At 42.9% G+C, this 21,619-nt stretch overlaps 1 protein-coding gene across 1 annotated transcript in view; it reads left to right on the forward strand.

The window, feature by feature from the left end:
• Positions 1 to 16,193, forward strand: part of LOC146352312 (uncharacterized) — a 109,426-nt gene extending 93,233 nt beyond the window's left edge. Inside the window, exons 12-13 of the mRNA XM_084833792.1 lie at positions 12,331 to 12,408; positions 15,635 to 16,193. Coding sequence (XP_084689918.1) covers positions 12,331 to 12,408; positions 15,635 to 15,696 — 140 coding nt within the window. The 3' untranslated portion in view covers positions 15,697 to 16,193. The remainder of the gene's footprint in view (positions 1 to 12,330; positions 12,409 to 15,634) is intronic.
• Positions 16,194 to 21,619: the final 5,426 nt, after the last annotated feature.

The following is a 21,619-nucleotide window of genomic DNA, read 5'->3' on the forward strand; positions in this document are numbered from 1 at the left end:
TGATAGGAGGATAATTCTTTGCTGGAGAGAGAAAGATAAAGCCCGTATCATGCAAGGACAATTAACAGTTTACCTTCTCAACACAACCATTTTATCAATAGAATTCAGAACACAACTGGAAAGTGGCTTTTCTAATGAATCTAACTGACTTTTTGTAAGAATAGGAAGACAGAATGCAAGCAGGGGGATGGAGGGGAGAGCCCACCTCCATCTTTTGGAAACGTGATCTCTCACATATCCTTTCGTAGTGTTTGCCTCTAAAGGCAACGGATGTAGCAGATTGATCAGCAGGAGGGCTATCAGCAGCACAAGTGACAGCATGATTGGTCACCTATTCCTTTTTAAGGTGCTCTTGGCCTTGCTCACAAGCAGTTACAGGACTGGAATTTGTTAGACTGTGTTGAAGGAGATGCTTCTCTTAGTTTGCTACGGGGGAAATGGGGTTCTGCTGGCAGCTGCAGCTCTTGCTTCATTCGTGTGTGTGTGTGTGTGTGTGTGTGTGTGTATATATATATATATATGATCTCCTTTCTGTGAATAATTTATGAGGCTCATTTATTCTGTGTTTTCACATGTAAATAGCCATCCGCCCACTGTTTCCTCTGAATTGTGTTTTAATTAGATTATGCTTGTGTTTTCCCCTGATTTTTAAACTAGCATGTGATATATATATGAAAATTATTGGTTTTAACTACTCCTGATTAAAACCATAGCTGCTGTAATTTTATTAGGTATTTTAATCAGGAAAAAGTTTTTTTTAAAAAAAGAAAGAAAATTGATTCTAGTTCCGTGATCACAGGGGTCATTTTCGGTAGGATTAGAAATCATTGGGATGTAATTAATCTGTATATTGGAAACATGTGTTTGGATACTAACACTTAGTTTATAATAACCTTAACATAATTAATTTTCAAAGCATCCAAACTGCTTTCTTTGAAAATAAGTCAGCAGCATCCATTTTTAATAATAAAGCCATGCTTTGCTTTTGAATTGCACATTTCCCTTTGAAGCTCGTTCGGAAAACTGACATTCCATCCTAATTCTCTGAAACAAGGCTTATGGAAATTTAGTGCAATTAGTTACATGCTAATAACCACCTTGCCACGCTTCCCCCAAATACTATTTTATTAAGGACCACTCTCTTTGATAAGAGTGCATTTTGCTAAGGTGGCAGTCCTATTTTACCCACTGTAGCTTTTGTAGGCTTTCTGCTTTTTCAGATTCTCATCCCTTTATCTGTAGGGCTACATAGCAGGCTGTTTTCCATTTCTGAAGTGCAGCACTGTCATGATAGTTTCTTCGTTACAAGCGCTTATGATACTTACCTGTTAGCAGTTATTTATGCCACAATCATGTAAGTCACCTTGGGCTCCTTACAAGAGGAACAAAGGCAGGTTATAAATGTAATAATATATCTATATCTCTGCTATTCCAGTGTCAATTTCCCTTCAGCATCACATAGAACATCCAGCAGCCTTCTCTTGCCAAGCCCCTGGGCACAGTTCTCCCCACTCCCTTGCTGCTGCTGCTGATATATGTTCATGTTCTCTGGCCTGAGGGAGGAGAGTGATGTACTCTTAAGACAGAAGTGGGCAGAAGACAGATCTCTAGATGTTTTGGACTTCAACTCCCAGCTTTCCTGACCATTGGCCATGCTAACAGGGGCTTCTGGGAGTTAAGTCCTAAACATCTGGAGATCTATCTTTTGTCCACCCCTGCTCTAAGATGTAATGGATCACTATTTGACCATATAAATTGTAGGTGTGGGCCCTCCAATCAAAACCACAATGTGTGAGGGAAGGGTTGCAGAACTCTATCCCTGTGCTAGCATCCCCATCTGGAGGGGGGGGGGGCTGCTTTTACTCTAGAATAAACAAGGAAAAAAGATGTCACTGCTAGTTATATCTAAAATAAAGCTGGCTTTGGCCTTAAAATAAGGCACAAGAGGTCCTCAGCTGCACATGAATGGCCTGTGAAGTCACATTGTACTTTGGGAGATGCGGGAGCAACAGCAACAACATCCCAGACATCATAAGAATGTAAGAAGAGCCCTGCTGGATCAGGCCAAAAGCCTATCTGGTCCAGCGTTTTGTTCACACAGTGGCCAACTAGCTTTCTGTGGGAAGCCCACAAGCAGGACATGAATGCAATTTGCACCCTCCTGCTTGTGTTCCCCAGCAACTGGTATATAGAGGCATACTGCCTCTGATACTGGGTGTAATATATAGCCATCATGACTAGTAGCCCTTGACTAATAGCCAGACTAGTAGCAGTTGATCAAGGTGGCATGATGGGGAGTGTTTGGCTTATACTACTGCTGTATGAGGAGCCTCTCTGCATTGTTACATGTGCACAGGGTGTATGATTGTGGGATATTTTCTTGTTCACTTGTGGCCTCGTATAGAGAGAGGGTGAAATCCAATTAAGTTGTTCTGCTGACAGAACTGCTTCTGTCAGCAGAACTAGGAGGAGATGGTTCCCCCTCCCTCTGCAGCTCCTTGCAATCCAGGACATATTTTCAAGGGTTGGAGGGGCTGAGGGAGAAAGTCCATTCCTGCGACATTGGATTCTCCTCAAGGTAATGCGCATTGGGGCAAAAAATCCCAACTTTATGTAAGGTGATGGGATCTGAGCTAGCAGTGGCTGACCAAGGAAGAGATCTTTGGGTTGTGTTGGACAGCACAATGAAAATGTGTGGCTGCTGTGAAAAAGGCAAATTCCATGTTCGGCATGATTAGAAAAGGGATTGAAAATAAAACTGCTAAGATCATACTCCCCTTATACAAATCTATGGTGTGACCACACTTGGAATTCTGTGTACAGTTCTGGTCACTGCATCTAAAAAAGGATATTGTAGAGTTGGAAAAAGGGCAGAAATTGGCAACTAAAATGATCAAGGGGCTGGAGCAACTCCCCAAGTAGGAAAGGTTACAACATCTGGGACTGTTTAGCTTATGAAAAAGACAAGTAAGGGGAGACATGATGAAGGTATGCAAAATTACCCATGGTGTGGAGAATGTGGATAGGGAGACATTTTTCTCCCTCTCATAGAACCCTGGGTCATCCCATGAGGCTGACTGGGATGATACAGGACAGATAAAAGGAAGTACTTCTTCACACTGCGCATACTTAAACTATGCAATTCACTTCCACAAGATGTAGTGGAACCAGACGGGCACCAGTTTGGATGCCTTTAAAAGGGGGTTGGACAAATTCATGGAGGAGAAGGCTGTCAATGGCTACTAATCCTAATGGCAATATGCTACCTCCAATATCAGAGGCAATAGGCCTATGTACAGCAGTTGCTGGGGAGCATGGGCAGGAGGGTGCTGTTGCATGAGGGTGCTCATGTCTTGCTTGTGGGTTTGCTGTGGGCAGCTGGTTGGCCACTGTGTGAACAGAATGCTGGACTAGATGGACCTTGGTCTGATCCAGCATGGTTCTTCTTATGTATGAATGTTCTCATGAAGTGTAGTGGACTGAAGCAAGAGAAGCAGGAAATGAATGGATTACACATTCTATTTTGTGGGGTTTGTCTTGCAAGTAGAACTACATACTTTTTTTTTTTTTAAGTGGCCAGTAGTAGACATGGCACAATGTGACCGTGCTTCCTGCCTGTAGCAGCATAGAGCTGATGAGTCAGCCGTGTGATGTGGCTACAACAAAAGGCAAATGCAATTTTAAGTTGCATGAATAGAATAATAGTTTCCAAATCACATGAAGTAATAGTACCACTGTAAACTGCACTGGTCAGACCTCATATCAAATACTGTGTCCAGTTCTGTACACCACACCTCAAGAAGGATTCAGATAAATTGGAATAAGTTCAGAGAAGGGCAACAAAGATGATCAGGGTACTAGAAACTTTGTCTTATGAGGAAAGATTGAAGGAACTGGGCATGTTTAGCCTTGAGAAGAGAAGACCGTGACAGCAGTTTTCAAGTAACTAAAGGGTTGTCACACAGAAGGCTGCATATGCTTAATTGCATGCTTCTGAAATGTAAAGAAGGACCTTCCTTGATATTCTGAAATGATTCGCTAATGCTTAATAATAAGCTTTGATCAGTTCAGCTATATTTAAACCGACTTAAGCTCTAGCTCCACATTTCACCTCTATCAAGCTCTCTCCCTCTCTGATTGTAAAACATTCCTTTTTCCACTTTGAATTATAACATTCCTCTCAGTTCTACCAACTATGAAAGACTTGTTTACTACTGATTAATAACAGCTCTGCTAATATCCTGTTCCTCTCTTAGCACTTACAACTATTTTATCTCAGTAATCCTTTCAACAGCAGAATTGTAGAGTAACACTGAGCATAATATAATTTTCTGCCATTCGGTTAATGTGTTTCACCTCTGTTAAAGAAATAAGTACATTTTTAAGAGTTCCTAACCTATATCTCTCAGCTGTTACACTGTACCAGCTCTCATGTCGTCTTCTTGCCCTTACAATCTTTCCCTGAACCTTTGCAGTGACCCATCTCCATGCCATTCCCCTATGCCTGTGAATGTACCTGGGAGATAAATATGTCAGTTTGACATCTGGATGAGTGTTTAACACAACGGTGCAGAACTCCAGGGCCAGGGACCAAATCTGGCCCTCCCAGTGTCCCAATCTGGCTCTCTGGAATTTCCTAGATGGCTACACCCCTTCTCCTGGTACCACTCCCTTCCTCCAATCACCTCCAAATATGGGGACTACCGTATTTGGAGGCTTTTGTCCTGCTTTTTCCTCCATTCAAAAAAGTCGAAATGCCTCCCCTCGGGCTTAGTTATTGGCAGTAAGAGCTTTGAGCTAAAATATGCCTGTATTTTTCCCTTGCCTACCACTGGAATTTGGCCCCTGAGGCCTCTCAAAAATGAAATTTGGCCCTGGGGCTGAAGGAGGTTCAACACCCTGGTTTAGCATGTCGCTAGTGAATCCACATGGCATAAAACCAGTGGCAGGTGAAGCTGATAGGGAGCCAGAAGTGCTCATATGAAAGTATCCCAAGTCTGTTGATATCGCAGCATGAGTGACTACCATATTGTCTACAAGCCTAGCAGTTTGTCCTTTTCCCAAGTCCTTTTCGAAACTCAAAGGTTGCTGTAAACATCCTCAAATAACAGTGATTTAAAGGTGACCTTGCACCTCAGCTGCAGCAGCTGGTTCAATAAGTTTATACCAGAATTTGATGGCCTGGATAAAGATAACAAAAGAACACAGCTGCTGTCAGCTTGTAAGAAATATATTACTTCTTGACTAAGACCTAAGATTCAAGTCAGAATTATTTTTTCACAGTTATATGTCCCCATTAAATAAAAAGGTACTGACAGCCACACAGCAAACCAGTAAAGTCATGAATGTGTCATGGTGATATGTGGGGTGTATTAGATCAAAATATGAAGCCTAGGTGTTACAGAACTTGAAGGCTGGAAGGAACCACCATGTCACTGAATTCAATCCCTTGTCCCAAGACACTGTTTTCCGCAGATTAAATCACATAGTCCAGACCATTGGCGGAGAGGAGGAGCATGTCAAGGTGCCTGCAGGACAGATATCATGAGTGAGGTAAGCCACTTGCTACAGAGCAAGGCCAATATAAAACAAGCAAAAATAAAGTCCCATTTACCAGTCTGAGAGGGAAGAGAATAGGCATAGTACATGGGATTTATCATTCACAATGTATAAAGTCTTGCCAGAAGTTCGCTACTGCAGCAGGTGGTAGGATCTCCAGTGAAATTTGGCAGCAACTGTGAGACTGACTGTAGGACTAGATGCTTTAGTAGTAAGACACCATTTTGCTTATTTGATTGCATCAACAAGAAGTGGAAGCCATCTCAAACAGAACATGCATGATATTCTAGACAAGGGATGTGGGTTTTTTCTTCTCAGAAGGCTACACTGTCTGAATCAACAATAAGTGAGCATGATATGCAGACAGACGCTGGGTCCCTAAAGTCATTAATTGCACAATAGTAGTTGTGCAGTACTTTAGCAAGCACAGTTCTGAAAAAATATCTGTTCATTGATTTACTCATCCTATTTATGAAGAGTGACATGTCTGTCTCTGTTGAGATTTCTTTAAGTTGACAGTTTTCAGGTGCTCCCCACAGACGAGCCTCCGTGGTTAGTTTTTTAAACGCATTTCATTAATTCCTCTCTGTGAGAAGAAACCGAGAAACAATTTCTTAGGGGATAGTTCTTGAACTCAGACAGCAATGGTAGAGTATAACTTGGTATAATATCAAATAAGTCTAGTGTGAGGTTAACTGAATATTGGGGGATCCAACAAGGTGTCTTCAGGAAATACTTTGGAGAACTTATCTTTGAATGGAACACTATCAGCTGCTGTACATGACCCTAAATATGAAATGTCAAATGTAGATATTGTCGAAATCTTTCCTTTCACAAAATGCTGGTTGTACCCAGCATAAGTTTGCCACAAAGGACTCCTTCTGTCAACAACAAGTTTTTGACCCAGCAGAACTTTTCCACTGGCTAAATGTGGGAGGAGGCAATCTTTGTCCCCCAAAATCTGCTCTGGAGGATTGGGAGACCCTCTGGAACAGTGGAGGGATAATCAGTGAAAATCACTTCCCCTCCCTTTCATCACTCCATTTGGGGATGCTCTGAATAAAACTCTGGATCCACCCCATAATGTAGTTCACTTCTGTAGATTGCTAAAATAGCTTGTCCAGGAACTAGATTTTAGTTGAACATCAGGAAAAACGTCCTAACAGAGCAGTCAGGCAACGGAACCAACAGCCTAGGGAGGTGATGGGCTTTCTGTCATTGGAGGTATTTAAGCAGAGACTGGACAGCCATCTGTCAGGGATGTTTTAAACTGGAACCCTGCACTAAACTGGGCTCAATGGCTCAAATGGTCCCTTCCAACTCTTACAATTCTATGAATCACACAACTGATACCTGGATATCCTGCCTGTATGCTGTAACATCAGGCCTATGCTCCCAACTATCATCGCAGCTATCTTTTCTGATCTAGATTCAGTTTTATTAGGCCTCATTGACCTGAGGCCTAACGGTTGCCAGGCAAAGGTTTGGAAAAGAGAGCACTTGCTATTGGCTTTATTGAAAAACAAAACATGTTAGATATTGTCAGGTAGTAGCTTTATACAGAAATAAAACAGAAGCAGTAAAAGAAGAACTCCAAAGTTAGCTTTTAGGGAGCTGAGGCACATATGCGCCAAACAACCTTCTGTGCATCTCACCATAAGAAAGATTCAAAAGGATCCCACATGCTTTCACCAACCTCTAGGGGCAAATTAGGACATACAAATAATGAGGAACAAGAAATGAAATTGTTTTAATGTATAGCAACTTTGTCTCAGATTTCGGAAAAGCCATGCGGCACCTTAGCATGAATGAATGTAAATAGTGAAGTATTAGTGGTACATCTGTGCTCGAGGTACAGGACAGAGAGGCAGAGGAGATCTGACTCTTTTACCTAGAGTGGCAGTCACCTTAGCTGCTGTTTTTAGAAGGCTATTGCAGGGGAGGGGGGGAGCCATGATTTGGCTAAAATTGGAGTCAGGAAGTGAGACTTTTGGAAGAACCCCTTTAAAGAACCCCTGCCTTTCACCCTTCAATTCAGATATTTAAGGGCATGATCCTATGGGGATAGTCAGCTGCCTCCAAACTTGGAGAGGGCCGACTATCCAATGCGGGGTGGACAGAGTGTGGAGGGGATCCACTTCTCTGTGTTCCGCCTGCCCTGCATTTGCAGCTAGACAACCAATTTCAGCTGTCTAACCAGTGCGCCTCGGAGTGGGAAGTGGGGGGAAGCCAGATGGTGCATTGGAAGCATTATACTGGCACTAGACACTGTCTAGCGGCCATAGAATTGTACCCTAAGAAACTTAATAGGTTAGGAGTTGGTTATTATAAGGACCAGGGACCTCTATATATATGATTAAGAATTTCTAGGTGATGGTTATAGCACCTATGTCAGCGTCACTGGGGCTTTCCAATGTTGGCAGATATATTTGTTCTAAATGTTGTCTTGATGCAGGGTCCAACGATTTGTCATCTAGTTTCTCAGTATAGACGTAACTTTTATAATGCATGCCCACAAGCGAATTCACTAACTTGCATGGATGTTATAAAATGAGACACTTCAGGCAACTGAAACAAAGAAAGTCGGTGAGACCTGAAAGCTGATGCAAGCCCCTTTTTCTGACAGATGGAAAACAAGAAGCAGTAATTGCTGATGTGGTCCACAATGACAGTTTTTTTTGATCTATGTAATTTGCAGTCATGGCCAAACATGCAGGGCTCTAGATTTTTTTTTAAAATCCTTACAAATATGGGTTATGAAAAATGTGAAAATATTCAAATATATTCTCACTCTTCTCAAATAGAGCAGGGAACACTGTATTACTTAAAGCCTGATTCTAGGCACGTGAATAACAGACAGAAGGGCAGCTTTTGATTTCATTTTACTTTTATAAGACACAATTGGTGTCATTTGCTTTTGTTATAACAATCAGCTGAATACATGGATATCATGATATTTGAAAGAGCTTCTTGAGTATCTAATGGCTCCGTTTCTGATGGGCTTGCCTGACAAACTGAGGGATTCTTTCTATTGAGGCAAAGCAATTTTTAGTCTATAATTAAGAGAATCATATAAAAAGTATAACTTTTCAATATCAAAACAATGATAAATTTAAATATTCTTCATTGCTATTCATGCACATATCTCCAATAAGTTCTTATAATATACAACAACCACTTTTAATCAGTTTTTAAAACCTGTTTCCATATACACCATACATATATGCACACACATTTAACAATAATGAAGAGTGGTGATTGTGAACAACAAATCAATTCCTCATTGTCACAGGAAGGATCACATTCATGACAATCCCAAAAGATACATCTCATTTGGCATGGGTGAATTTCTATATCTATAGGAGAAATTGCCATCCATATAAAATATAGCCAAGCATATGTTGTGATTATACACACTTCTATGATCCCGTGTTCTGTTGGAGTCATGGCAACCCCACTGCTTATAAAGAAATACACTACCTGCAGTGGCTTCCCCATACGTTTTAATGGAGGAGGTGATTTGTTTGTACATTGCTTTTCTGCATTTAAGTGAATGGGGCATGTGAAGCAATGTATCAGGATAACAACAGCATGTCATCTAAAATGTAACATTGTCACCTTTTGAATTTTATTCTAGCCCTGTTTTAAATAAGTAGGAATATTTAAAAATACAAAGCCAAACTGGAAAAAATGAATTCTATAAACCAAAAGTGCCCCATTTTACACTGAACGTGCTACGAAGATGAGTCCACAGTTGATGTGATTTAAAGCCTGCTACGGTTCAGAATTATTCTTTGTTCCCTATGAAAGAACTGAGCCCCTTAGGAGCAGGAGCAGGCAGGGGAATGACTTCCAAGCACATAAAGACAGATCATGTACACAAGTGATCATGCCCACTCAATCTATTTATTCAGGCGATCATACCCGGTCAGTCCATTAAGTCAGTATTGTACTTTAATTGGTACAGAGAGTTTAATAATAGAAGATGGAAATAAATAGAGAAACCTACATCTCTCATTTACCTGAATATGAAAATTAGGTAGTAATGTGTATAGTACTTAATCCCACTCTTTACACTGGGCCCTTATTGACAAATATATGAAAAATGTATCTTTTTTTCAAGGGCTCCTTGGAGGGCTCTCTCAGTCTAATCCAGTAGCCAAGTCCAGACACAGACAAAGGGATTCTTTTCAAAGCTTTATTCTTCTTTTACAACTAATAACTCTACAGGTAGCAACTAGATCTGAGCAGCAGTATCCCTATGCCCTAAGTTGGAACAGTTGGTCCCTGTTTGAAAGGCAATTACTGGCAGACCCCTGAATATAAGGACTAGGGAGAATCCCTCCCCTTTTCCCTTGGATCCTCTGGGCGCAACCGTTCTTTGAGCGTGAACCATTTGGCGCCGCTCTCTGCGTCTGCGCCGCGCATCCCCCCCAGTCTGCTATCTGTGCTGAGTCACTCCCTGGACTGCTTTCTAAACTAGGAATGTGGGTGGGAGGAATCTCCGTCAGCTGTTGGTCCTGGGAAAAAAGGAGCGCGCTTCTCTCCCGAAGGACTGACTGCTCTTCCTCAGCATCAGAACTACTCTGGGATTCTATGGGCTCAGTGTCTACCCTGACACTTTTCTATCTCCTTTCTATCTCCTATGTGATAGACATTCTGATGCCCCATAATAAATGCCTATGCTCTTTCTCCCTATTGTTTAATACACACATAGGGCAGTGTCCAGTGCTAGCATGACCTAACCGCTAGCACAACGGAAAACTAGCAGTCCCTGAAGCAATTGGAAATGAGCAGAAACACTAGTTTCTGGCATGGGGCAGGTCAGCAGAGCTTGTACAAAGGAGCTCTGCTGACCTGTCCAATTCTGGAAACAAGCATTTCCGCTCATTTCCAGGGCTGCTTTAGGATGCCCTCGTTCTGTTGCTCTAGCAATCGGTTCTGCAGGCTCAATGGAATGAGCGGAGATGCAGCAGCGCTACTGGATACTGCCCATAATATTCTCATTAGTTGGTGTACTTCATCTTAAGCAGGGATGATGAATTCGGATATTAAAACTACAAGCATCAGTCACATATTATAGTGTGTTCTCTCCTAGATGATTTCCAATGATCATTCTAGCTGCAGATTATGGGAGTTGTAGTCCAACACCAGGTTCATTGGGGATTATGCTGGTTAAGAATTATGGGAGTTGTAGTCCAACACATCTGAAGGGCCCCATGTTGGGGAAAGCTGCCCTATAGGATTGCTCTGTTAGCTAGTCTTGGGTCTTATGCATCTTGATTTGTTGGGTGGGTATTTGCTGTTCTGTTTCTGGCAGCGAAATGTCTCGGACTGGACCTGTGTTGACAGACTTCGCCTATTTAGGGGTCCACAATCATGAATTTTGTTGTTCAGTCATTAAGTCGTGTCTGATTCTTCATGACCCCATGGACCATAGCACGCCAGACCTTCCTGTCCCCCGCTCTCTCCCGGAGTGTGCTCAAATTCATATTCATTGCATCGGTGATGCTATCTAGCCATCTCCTCCTCTGCCATCCCCTTCTCCTTTTGCCTTCAATCTTTCCCAGCATCAGGGTCTTTTCCAGGGAGTTTTCTCTTTGCATTAGGTGGCCAAAATATTTGAGCTTCAGCTTCAGTATCTGTCCTTCCACTGAGCACTCAGGGTTGATTTCCTTTAGGATGGGCTGATTTGACCGCCTTGCAGTCCAGGGGACTCGTAAGAATCTTCTGCAGCACCACAGTTTGAAGTCATCAATTCTTTGGTGCTCAGCCTTCCAGCTCTCACAGCCATACGTTGCTACTGGGAAAACCATAGCTTTGATTATACGAATCTTTGTCGGCAAGGTGATGTGTCTGCTTCTTACTATGCTGTCTAGGTTTGCCATAGCTTTCCTCCCAAGGAGCAAGCGTCTTTTAATTTCATGGCTACAGTCACCATCTGCGGTGATCTTGGAGCCCAAGAAAATAAAATCTGTCACTGCTTCCATTTCTTCCCCTTCTATATGCCAGGAGCAATCATGAATACAGCTTGCATATTGGGTATTTCAGACCTTCTGCTGAAGATGCATATAGGTTGAATCTACACATAGCAATTTTATTGTTATCATACTGCAATGATAACTATTGGTGCACATGACACCAATGGGCACCAACAGTTATCACTGCAGTATGATAACGGTAAAACTGCTAGGTGTAGATTCAGCCATAGAGTGCCGATGGAGCAGGTATGATCATATGGATGTCTGAATAAGGCAAAAAATACCTTCAGGACTGCCATCTCTCCTGGGGAATTCTGCATCCCAACTGCTGTTTTATAATCTGCTAGAATAAAACACAAAGTGAAAACAAAAAACTAAATTCTAAAAAAACAATACCACGTGAATTTCCCTGTCCTTTGTGCATTCTTTTGATGACTTTTCATTTTTTCACTGACATTGGTTTAATTGCTGCTAACAATGTTATCACAATTTTTAATTTGTTCTTTCCCATTGAATTTATAGCTTAATTAATTCCAATGACTTCTCCCCACCCTATTGTGTGCTTTAGATGTGTTTTTGAAAGGTTAAACCTTGTCATGTTTTTAAAAAGGCTTTTGTGGTAGTGGGATATCGGCTAATTGCAGAACACTACACACAACGACAAGACAATAAACGAAGCAGTGCAGGTTCTGAATTACCTTAGGTGGATCGACTTAGAGTTTTGTTTTATGTAAGAATATTTTATGCTTAAAGGTATCTGGAATGTGAATTGTTTTATTAATGTGACTAGGAAGAAGCAGTCTGTGGTCGTGTGGTTTCTATCCTTTCAGTGTTCTACTATTTGGTCCTTGGCACCTGCCTAATTTGGGTGAGTGTATCTTACAATGTTTTTATTTATAGTATATTCAACTTGTAAGAACTAAAGGCAGGTAATTCCAGCTATACCCAATAGCAGCTTTTCCCAGCCTAGTGCTCTCCAGATGTTTTGGACTCCAGCTCCCATCAGTATGGCCAATTGTCAGGAATCCTGGAAGTTGTCCAAAACATCTGGAGAGCACCAGGTTGGGAAAAGCTGCCCAGTAGAGACAATACACAAAATCAGTCTGCTTGTGGTTGGCTGTTTTTGTTCCTGGCAGCTCTGTACTAATGGTGAAAATGTTGCCTTAATTCACTATGAGTGCTAGCCCAGGACAGTTTTATGGTGTTGGTCATTGCGGGTTTAGTCCAAATGGCATGGTAATAGGCATGCAAATAAATCACACATTTAGCGAGAGACTACTTCAGCCCTGCCCTGGGCATGAATATTGGGAATGGGGTTTAACAACAACTCATGGTGTCTTCCACAGGGAAAATTATTGGGATGTTTGTTCTTTAGGGTAGCTATAGATGTGAACCATTTTTCTCAGACTGAAACGTCCCCTTAATTTTCTAACAGAATAGGAGTTATTAAACTGAGGCACTCACCTGCCAGGTAGTAACTTAGTAGAATGGGAAAACAAAGCCTGAATGACTCACCTTTGAACTGTGTATCCAGATGTCTTCCTACTGTCCTCTTCACTACTGAAACTACTTTGAAGTGTCTGGCAGAGAATGATCCTTTCCTTTCATAAAATTAAATATTGTTGAGGAATTTAGTCTAAAGCAGTTCACTATAACAATAAAAGACCTTCTTAACTTAAGCTGTGAGGAGACAGCGGTCCTCCAGATGTTGGGCTCTGATTCATCCTCAGCATGGTCAATGGTCAGGAATGATGGGAGATGTAGTCCAACAACATCTGGAGGGCCACAAGTTCCCCTTCCATGGCATATACAATCTCTGTATATTGTATTTTTAGTGTTTTTAATCTTTGTAAACTGCCCAGAGAGCTCTGGCTATTGGGCAGTATAGAAATGTAGTAGTAGTAGTAGTAGTAGTGGTGGTGGTGGTAATAATAATAATAATAATAATAATAATGGCTTTAGCCAATAGTCTTTTGTTTCCATGTGTTTTTCATGGCTTGGATACAAGAGTGCCCTTCCACATAAGGACTGTGTCTTCCATTCACAGAAAAATTGATACATACCTCAGCGGTCCATGGAGGCTCAGGTGTCAGCCATGAGCCGAGCAGTGCTGTACCAACTCCATCTGATACAGCAGCTGCGCCCCTATCTCCCTAACCGTCTGGTCCCATCAGTAGTTCATGCCCTGGTCTCCTCTCACCTAGACTACTGTAATGCACTCTATGTGGGGCTACCCTTGAAGGTGGTTCAGAAATTGCAGCTGGTACAGAATGCAGCAGCCTGCCTGATTAAAGGCAGCTGTTGGCGAGACCACATCACTCCAGTGCTGAAGGAGTTGAACTGGTTACCAGTTGTTTTTCGGGCCCAATTCAAGGTGTTGGCACTGACCTTTAAAACCCTATATGGTTTTGGCCCAGTCTATCTTAAGGAGTGCCTTCAACAACACCAGGGACACCACTCAGTGAGATCGGCCTCAGTAGGCCTTTTGTCTGTCCCATCAACCAGGACAGCTGGGCTGGTGAGGACTAGGGAGAGGGCCTTTTCTGTGGTGGCCCCACTCTCTGGAATTCCCTTCCTAGAGACCTCCACCATGCCCCCTCTTTGATGAGCTTCCACCAGGCATTAAAAACCTGGCTGTTCAGGCGGGCATTTGGGGTGGGTTAGGGTTTTCTAGAGCAGTGCTGTTTTGTTACATTTTTTTGGTTCAGTGATTATGTAAATTTGTTATTAGTATTGTACGCCGCCTAGAGTGGCCAGGTAGCCAGCCAGATGGGCAGCTAATAAATCAAACAAATAAATAAAATATTAGCGGTAGCTGCTATATTTTTTAGCATTTTTTTTAAGGTGAAATAAACCAGAAGAAATTCTTCAGGACCACTTGCGCAACAGGTAGTCCTATAGAACTGTTGTAGAAGCTATGTAATATAGCACTGTGTGAGCTCCTGCACAACTGTTTGCAGGGAAGGACTAGTAGCTATTTTCCTATCACTCATGATTCTTTGGAACCATCCCAACCAATCTCCTGAAGGACAGACCCAGAAGAGAAAACAATAGAACACCACTTATTGTCACCTACAGTTTCCACCTAAAACCACTTAAGGGTGCAATTCTATGGGTATAGGTGTTTGCCTCTAAACTCGGAGGTGACCACCTATCCAATGCAGGGCAGGAGAAGCACGGAGGGGATCGGCCCCTCCGCCCTTCTCCTGCCCTGCATTTGTGGCTAGACAGCCAATTTTGGCTGTCTAGCTGCGGGAGGGCGGAGCAGGGGTGGAGGCTGCTGGATGACACAGAGGAGGTGTTGTACTGGCATTTCCGCCTTCCCCGCCCCAGGGCGCCCCCAGGAACACCCCATTTTGGCTGCTCCGTGCTCCTCTTCTGAGTGTGGATCATGGGTCTGTTCTGCGTTGCCTGCGAGGCAGTGCGGAAGGGGGGAAGGTCGGTTCTCTGGGAACCGACCTTGGAGCACGGGCTCTGAGGTTGGTTCCCAGAAACCCACTGATCCTATGGCCATCTAGCTGCTGACTAGTGGCCATAGGATTGCTCCCTTAATGTATCATCAATGAACTGTTCATCTACCCACACCCACCCCTAGTTTACTGGGATACTGGCAGCAGCAGAAGTGTCAGTCTTTTTTTTTTTTTAAGCCCCTTTTTTCCAGGGTGGGTGCGCTGCTGCAGAGTAAAGCTCTGCAGTCACGCCTGCCATCTTCATTTCCCAGAGTGCCTTTCTGGGCCCACATGAATTCTACAGGCACTCTGAGATTAGGAAATCAAGGTGACAGATGCAACTATGGAGCTTTGCTCTGCAGCAGCCCATCCACCCTGGAATAAAAATACAGAAGGAGAAAGAAGACGTTGCCAGTGTCATCTGGGGGTCCCGGATCTGTGCCCAGAGATCTAACCCTGGCAACATCAGTGATTCCCAGGCTCAGATGATTGATTCTGGACTAAACCATAAACACAGCAGCTTAAGAATATGAAGGTTTTGAAGAGTGCTTTCTTTCCTCTTGCATCTTAAGGACAATAGGTTGAAAAAAATGACCTCTTTATTGCACTGTTCCTTATAGAGAATCTGCTGTTTTTCCATCTTAGGAGTCACTGCCCTGCTCTTCCTCAAAAGAACAGATGTTGGGAAGTACTTTAGGTCTGGCTAAAACCCCCATAGCCAGCTGTTTCATTGCCTATAATTACAGCCTTAATAAATGAATCATTTCCTTTGGAAGGCAAGTGTTCGGGGCTGATCACACCATTATGAGCATTAGCAATTCTGGAAACTTTCCAGTCATGCCTGCTTTTGGAAATGGGACTGAGACTTTTGAAGAGAAATAGCCAGGAGTGTTTTTTGGTTTTTTTTGTTTAATGAAGAAAAGTGATGATTTGAAGACAAGAATGATCAAATTCTGTACAAATTGATTGGGTGGATTCATTAGGCTGTAATTCATGGTATGTAAACCCAAGTACAAAGCAGAGTCTCGTGAACAAAAGTGCAGTACGGCCTAGATGTTGCTATGCCATAAAATCTTTTGTCTACCAATTTATCTGAACAAAACTAGTTGCTGGCTACATTATGATACAGTAGTTGCTATGTCCACTGTATATAACTGAATAATGTAACAGAATTGTAAACTCTTAAATGAAGATAATCTAGTCCAAGCACTTTGTTATCTTGTATCCTTTATTTCAGGGGTGTTGAAGGTCTTTCAGCCAGACAGCCAAATACATTCCAGAGACGCTCTTGGGAGTCATATTCCATCGTTGGGTGGAGAGAAAGGCAAAGGGGGCAGGGCTAAAAATACCAAATATCAGCATATTTTAGTGTAAAGTTCTTACTCCTGGTAACTATGCCTTATGGGAGGCATTTCAACCTGTTCGTATGGGGAAATAAACTTGCACAAAATCCAAGAAACCACCCAACAAACAGTGGTTTGGGAAGGGGGTGGGGCCAGGGGAAGGGAGCAGGGCCAAAAGGGGCAGGGCCAAAATACCCAAAACACCAGCATCTTTTAGGTGAAAGCTCTTACTGCCAGAAACTAAACCTTAGGAGAGGCATGTCAGCCTTTTAGAATGGGGGGAAAAAAACCACAAAAGCTGGAAAACCACCAAACAATCAGCAGCCAGGGAGAAGGGATGGGGCCTGGGGAAGGGTGTGTGGCCTTCTTGGGAACCCCAGGAGGGCCAGATTTGGCCCTCAGGCCTGCGGTTCTACACCCCACTTTATAACCAACACAGGTTTAATGAGATTGTAGATTGAAGAAGGAGAATTGAGAGGGGAATCCCCATGATGATGGGTTTAGTTTGCTCTCCACTTTGCTGTGCTTTTTACTGAAGTCAAATCTGCTCCATCTGCAGACACACGGGGCTTAAAAACCTGGATTATCCCAAAGCTAGTTTAGACCTTAGCAGGTCACACAGCAATTTACTGTGAATTACCATGAATTGTTTGGGTGGCTACTGGGTGGAGTCTCATCCACATCATCATTTAGAGAGCCTGTTCCCTCCCTCCCACTCTCGCCTTCTTCCACCCCTTCTGCTTTCTCTGGCCAGTGCGTGTGTTAGCGCACCCACCCTGCTCAACCTATGTCCGACCCTCCCCTTTCAATTTTTTAAACATGTATTTTCCCTCTAGAACTGCAATAGCACAATAGTGACAGGACTACATGCGCAGACCCATTGATTTCATTTTAATTAGGGTGCTGGAACCATCAGGTGGAGCAGTTCTTTCCTGGGGGACTTTGCCCTGCCTCCGCGTAGCACCAAAGAGAAGATTTCTCCATATGTGCTATTTTGACTTACCGACTTACCCTAGATTTGCTATAGTGCATCTATACAAAAGGATGAAGGGGCTGGCCATGTCCCATCCTGGGCATTCCTCTTTGACCCAGCACTGTCCTAGGATGCCCCATTCCTTCTTGTTTCCTCCAAAGAAGTAGTTTTTCCCATTGAGAAAATCCCCAGCAGGGCAGCAGCCACCCCTCACATTACTGCAGTAGTGGGGACACTCAATAACTTTAGGTAGCCTGCTTTCAGTCTTTAACATACCTCCTGCCCCCGCCGCTTTCTGTGCATGTTTACTCAGAAGTAAGAAATACACCTTGCTCCCCTGAAGTGAAAGGGTTAACGGCTAACTTTAGTAACTTGCCCTAAAGCGCTCTTTTGCTTCTCTGATGCTCTCTTAAATAGCTTATGCGATGTTGTGCTTCTTTGATGTCCAGTAGTTTCTGTGCTGTTATGTAACATAGTAATGTTCTTTCCAGTTTACGGGAGATTCTCTTATGAGAAAGGGAAAGAGAGAGCTCTCAGGAACTTTTAGATGTTGCACTGGAGGACTGGGATTTTAGTTTCTTCAGGGAAATCTGTACACACAGGGAAAATTAGTTGCTCTCTATTCATAATGTAGTAGCAGTGGGGAGCCTGGACAGGCATGGGAAACAAGCCTCTCTCATTGGTCTCTCCACTTTTTTTTTTTTACTCTATGTCCCCCCACCCCATATCTTACTTGTAAAGAACTCCACTCCCCCCAGGTGGCTGCAGGTGGCAAAACTGGAGCGCTTACTTCGGGTTCACGATGTTACGCTAATGCACTATGTCGACGTTGAGCTTTTATGCCTTATCAATTTAAGAGGCTTTAAAAAAAAGTTCGAGGCTGCTGGGCTGAGCACACCTTTACTTTGCACTAGAGTTTAGTGGTAGGCAAGGCAAAGTAAATACCACGAGGTAGCTCAGAACTCCTGAACGGCCAGCCACAAAATGGTGGAAACATCGGGAAAAATACAGGGAGGGGACACACCTCTTGACTGGGGTCAGTGAGGTCATTGCCAGGTGAAAGACACATCCCTGGGCAGGTCTATCATTCCGGAGCAAATGTGGCTGGGCACACCGCAGCAGAAGTGCAGAGAAGCCGAATTACGGAAAAGAATCAGACTAAAAGTAGTCTCAGAAAAAATGTTTTTTCCGGCACAGACTACAGGGTGGCTGTGGGATAGCCACAACGTCATGTGCCCTGAACGACCTCACAGCAAACCCACAGCAAAACTCCTGTGGGGATACAGTACCTCTTCAAACTACAAGCCTTCAAAAAAATGCTGTTCCATTTCTAGGCATTTGCCCAGGATGCAGAGCTGTTCTGCTGCCTGATGTACAACAGGCTTTGGGCAGGGATGGAGTTGAGTCCAGGGCTGGGGAGAGATGGGGCACATTAAGTGGAGATGCCTGGATGCATGTCCCAGGCATTCGGCAGTATACGGTAAGTGTTTAATTGATTGTGGAATGTCTTATGGTTGTGGTTGTTTGTTTTTGAGATTGTTTGAATTTGTTTTAGATATATGTTTCTTTTGTGTATATTGTCTGTTCATGCATTTTTTTATGTAAATGGTTTTTAATCTGTGTATTTTAAATGTTTTTAATCTTTGTAAACTGCCCAGAGAACTCCGACTATTGGGCGGTATAGAAATGTAAATAATAATAATGATGATTATGATGATGATGTCATGCCAGTGCTGAGGGTGGAGCCTGAAGTCTAGGGAGAAGGCACGGGAGAGTGCTGCCTCCTCCATCTGCAAACACATCAGCTATTGTGCAGGGGAGGACAGCATTGCTGAGCAAAGCCTCCACCAAAGAAGCAAGTCAGAGACTCAGATCCAGAGCACTCCCAAGGTTCAAACTTGTTCTTTCAAGGTGCATGTTTGGCCCTACCCAGGACAGCCAATACATCTTCCACAAGATGGTGAAAATTATCATCCTGCTTGCTCCACCCCATGCAGCATGACTCATATGCATCACAAAAGGAGCTTGAAAGGTGAGCAAAACTGGAAAAGATTTGCTATCAGCCCTGATGTTGCGAAACATCCGTCTGAAATTTTTACAATGCATTTAGTGCAAGTGGGGTTTCATTTGGTGGCCCTGTGGAGAAATTTGAAATGTATTGGAAGAATGTGAGGTATTCCAAGGAAAGGGAATAACTTTTTGAGCACAGGTGCCTGGAAAAAGAATTCCAAGAAAATATCACCCAATTAGGTCACCACATTACGTTTTAGTTAAGCAGGTAAAATGTATTACGGATCAGAATGGCAACTTCCTTCTCTCCAAGGGCCCTTCTGTAGAAGCTTCAGACAAATGCCGGCTCCAGGTTTTGGGAGGCCCTTGGGCAATGGGCTCCCTCCCTCTGCGAGTCTCCCTTCTCACCGCCATTGTCACCAGTTGCTATAGCTCCTCATCCCCTTTCTCATCATTGCTACCCCTTGCTTGCTTGATGGGCAGAGAGCCAGTGAGCAAATAGGCAGTGGCATCTAATGCTCTTCCTTCTCATCACCGCTGTTGTCTGGGACAGAGTGAGAGGCAGGTGAACAAGCAGGTTGCAGTGGTGAAGGGGAGGATTAACTCCAGGGGGCTGTTGTCAGGAAGACCCTGCTGGGGTGTGGGCACTTGGCCCTTGACATTGGCTCTGCTTCAGATTACTAGGCAGCTGCAAACCTGTATCTGTGGAAATACAGAGCACTCTCCGTCTTTTAATGTTATGGCATAAAAACTGATTGTGCTTCTATTCATAACTTGCTAGCGGTAATCCAGGGTTGCCGAACTGTGACTCATGCATCCAAGTACAGCATTTCTCAGCTGCACTAAGTTGGCTATGAGGTTAGATGAAAGTTTTAACAAGCTGGCCACAGGAGAAAATAATAGGTGGGGAGGAGAAAGAACGGTTGGAGGTGGATGAAGGGGAGAGAAGGAGAAAGACATGTTGGTAGGAATTTAATCTAATTAAAAAAGAAAAATGCCCCTGTAACAAATTTTTCTTCAGGGAACAAGGCATTTCTGTACCACCTTGTCAAGGACCCTTTAAAGATTCTTAGGCTGAAATTCAAGTGAATATAGACCTACTTGGCAGTAAGCCCCATTGAACTAAATGGGACTTACCACTCATGTAAGCAACTTGATGCAGTCTGCTCCACATCCAGTGATATAGTATTGTAGTTTCCCACTCCACACCTGGATTTTCTCACAGAAAACGCATACTTCATTGAAGGGATACAAGCCATTTTCCAGTTTTGGCACTGTGAATCCAAACTGTTGGGGTGTACCTTGATGCATGGGTGTAATTCAAGTTCAGTATTTTGGGAGAAATGTAAGTCTTGGAGTCTGGAAGGAGAACGTATGTACAAATGAGGAACACATGCACATCTGGGAGAGCAATGAACAATAAATTAGCTAAAAGGCAAAATGATTGCTGGTTTGGAAGCACCCAACAAGAAAACTCCAACTAGATGTTATTTCTCCCAGTTGATCTCATTTAAGGTCATGGTTAAGTTTTCTAGAGAAAGGAGTGAATAAACATAGAGGAAACATTCAAATTATTTGCACATAGATGAAACTCATGCTAGATACTGATGGCCTGAGCTCCAACATAGTCCAGTGTGGATAGTCTTGGATTTTGGAGATCTCGGTTCAATTTCCTCTTTGCCATGGACTTATTGTGAGGCCTTTAACAAGAGATATTAGTCTTGTCAGCCTCCAGGTATTTTCTGAAGGCTACGCTCAAGAAACATCATAAAACACTTTGCAAATTTTAAAAGGGGTATTATTATTATTTATTTTATTTATTGCATTTATATCCTGCCTTTTTTCCTCTTGCAAGGAACCCAAGGCAGTGTACATAATCTTCCTTTTCTCCATTTTATCCTCACGACAACAACAACCCTGTGAGGTAGGTTGAGCTGAGAGTCTGTGACTGGCCCAAAGTCACCCAGTGAGTTTCCATGGCCGAGTGGAGACTAGAACCCAGATCTCCTGACTCCCAGTACAACACTCCAGCCACTACACCACACTGGTATATAAATTAGTTTAGGTCTTGCAAAATAGAGAGTGTTTTCAGCCTTAACAATCTGATGCATAACAATCCTGCTTTTAAGAATTATTTATTTCATGTTAACTTAAAATATTTTATATGCATTGACTTGCTAAAGGATTATTCCCATCTAATCTCTTCTATTTGTAAGTCGAAGCTAGTATTTCTTTCATTTTTCAAATGCTTCCCACAGTCACAGTCTGGTAAGAAATCTCCTATGTTAACACCTCTGTTAATTA

This window comes from Heloderma suspectum, chromosome 2 (genome assembly GCF_057233095.1).
Source record: "Heloderma suspectum isolate Gila_16-S chromosome 2, 16-S_ref, whole genome shotgun sequence".
Taxonomy (NCBI): Eukaryota; Metazoa; Chordata; class Lepidosauria; order Squamata; family Helodermatidae; genus Heloderma; species Heloderma suspectum.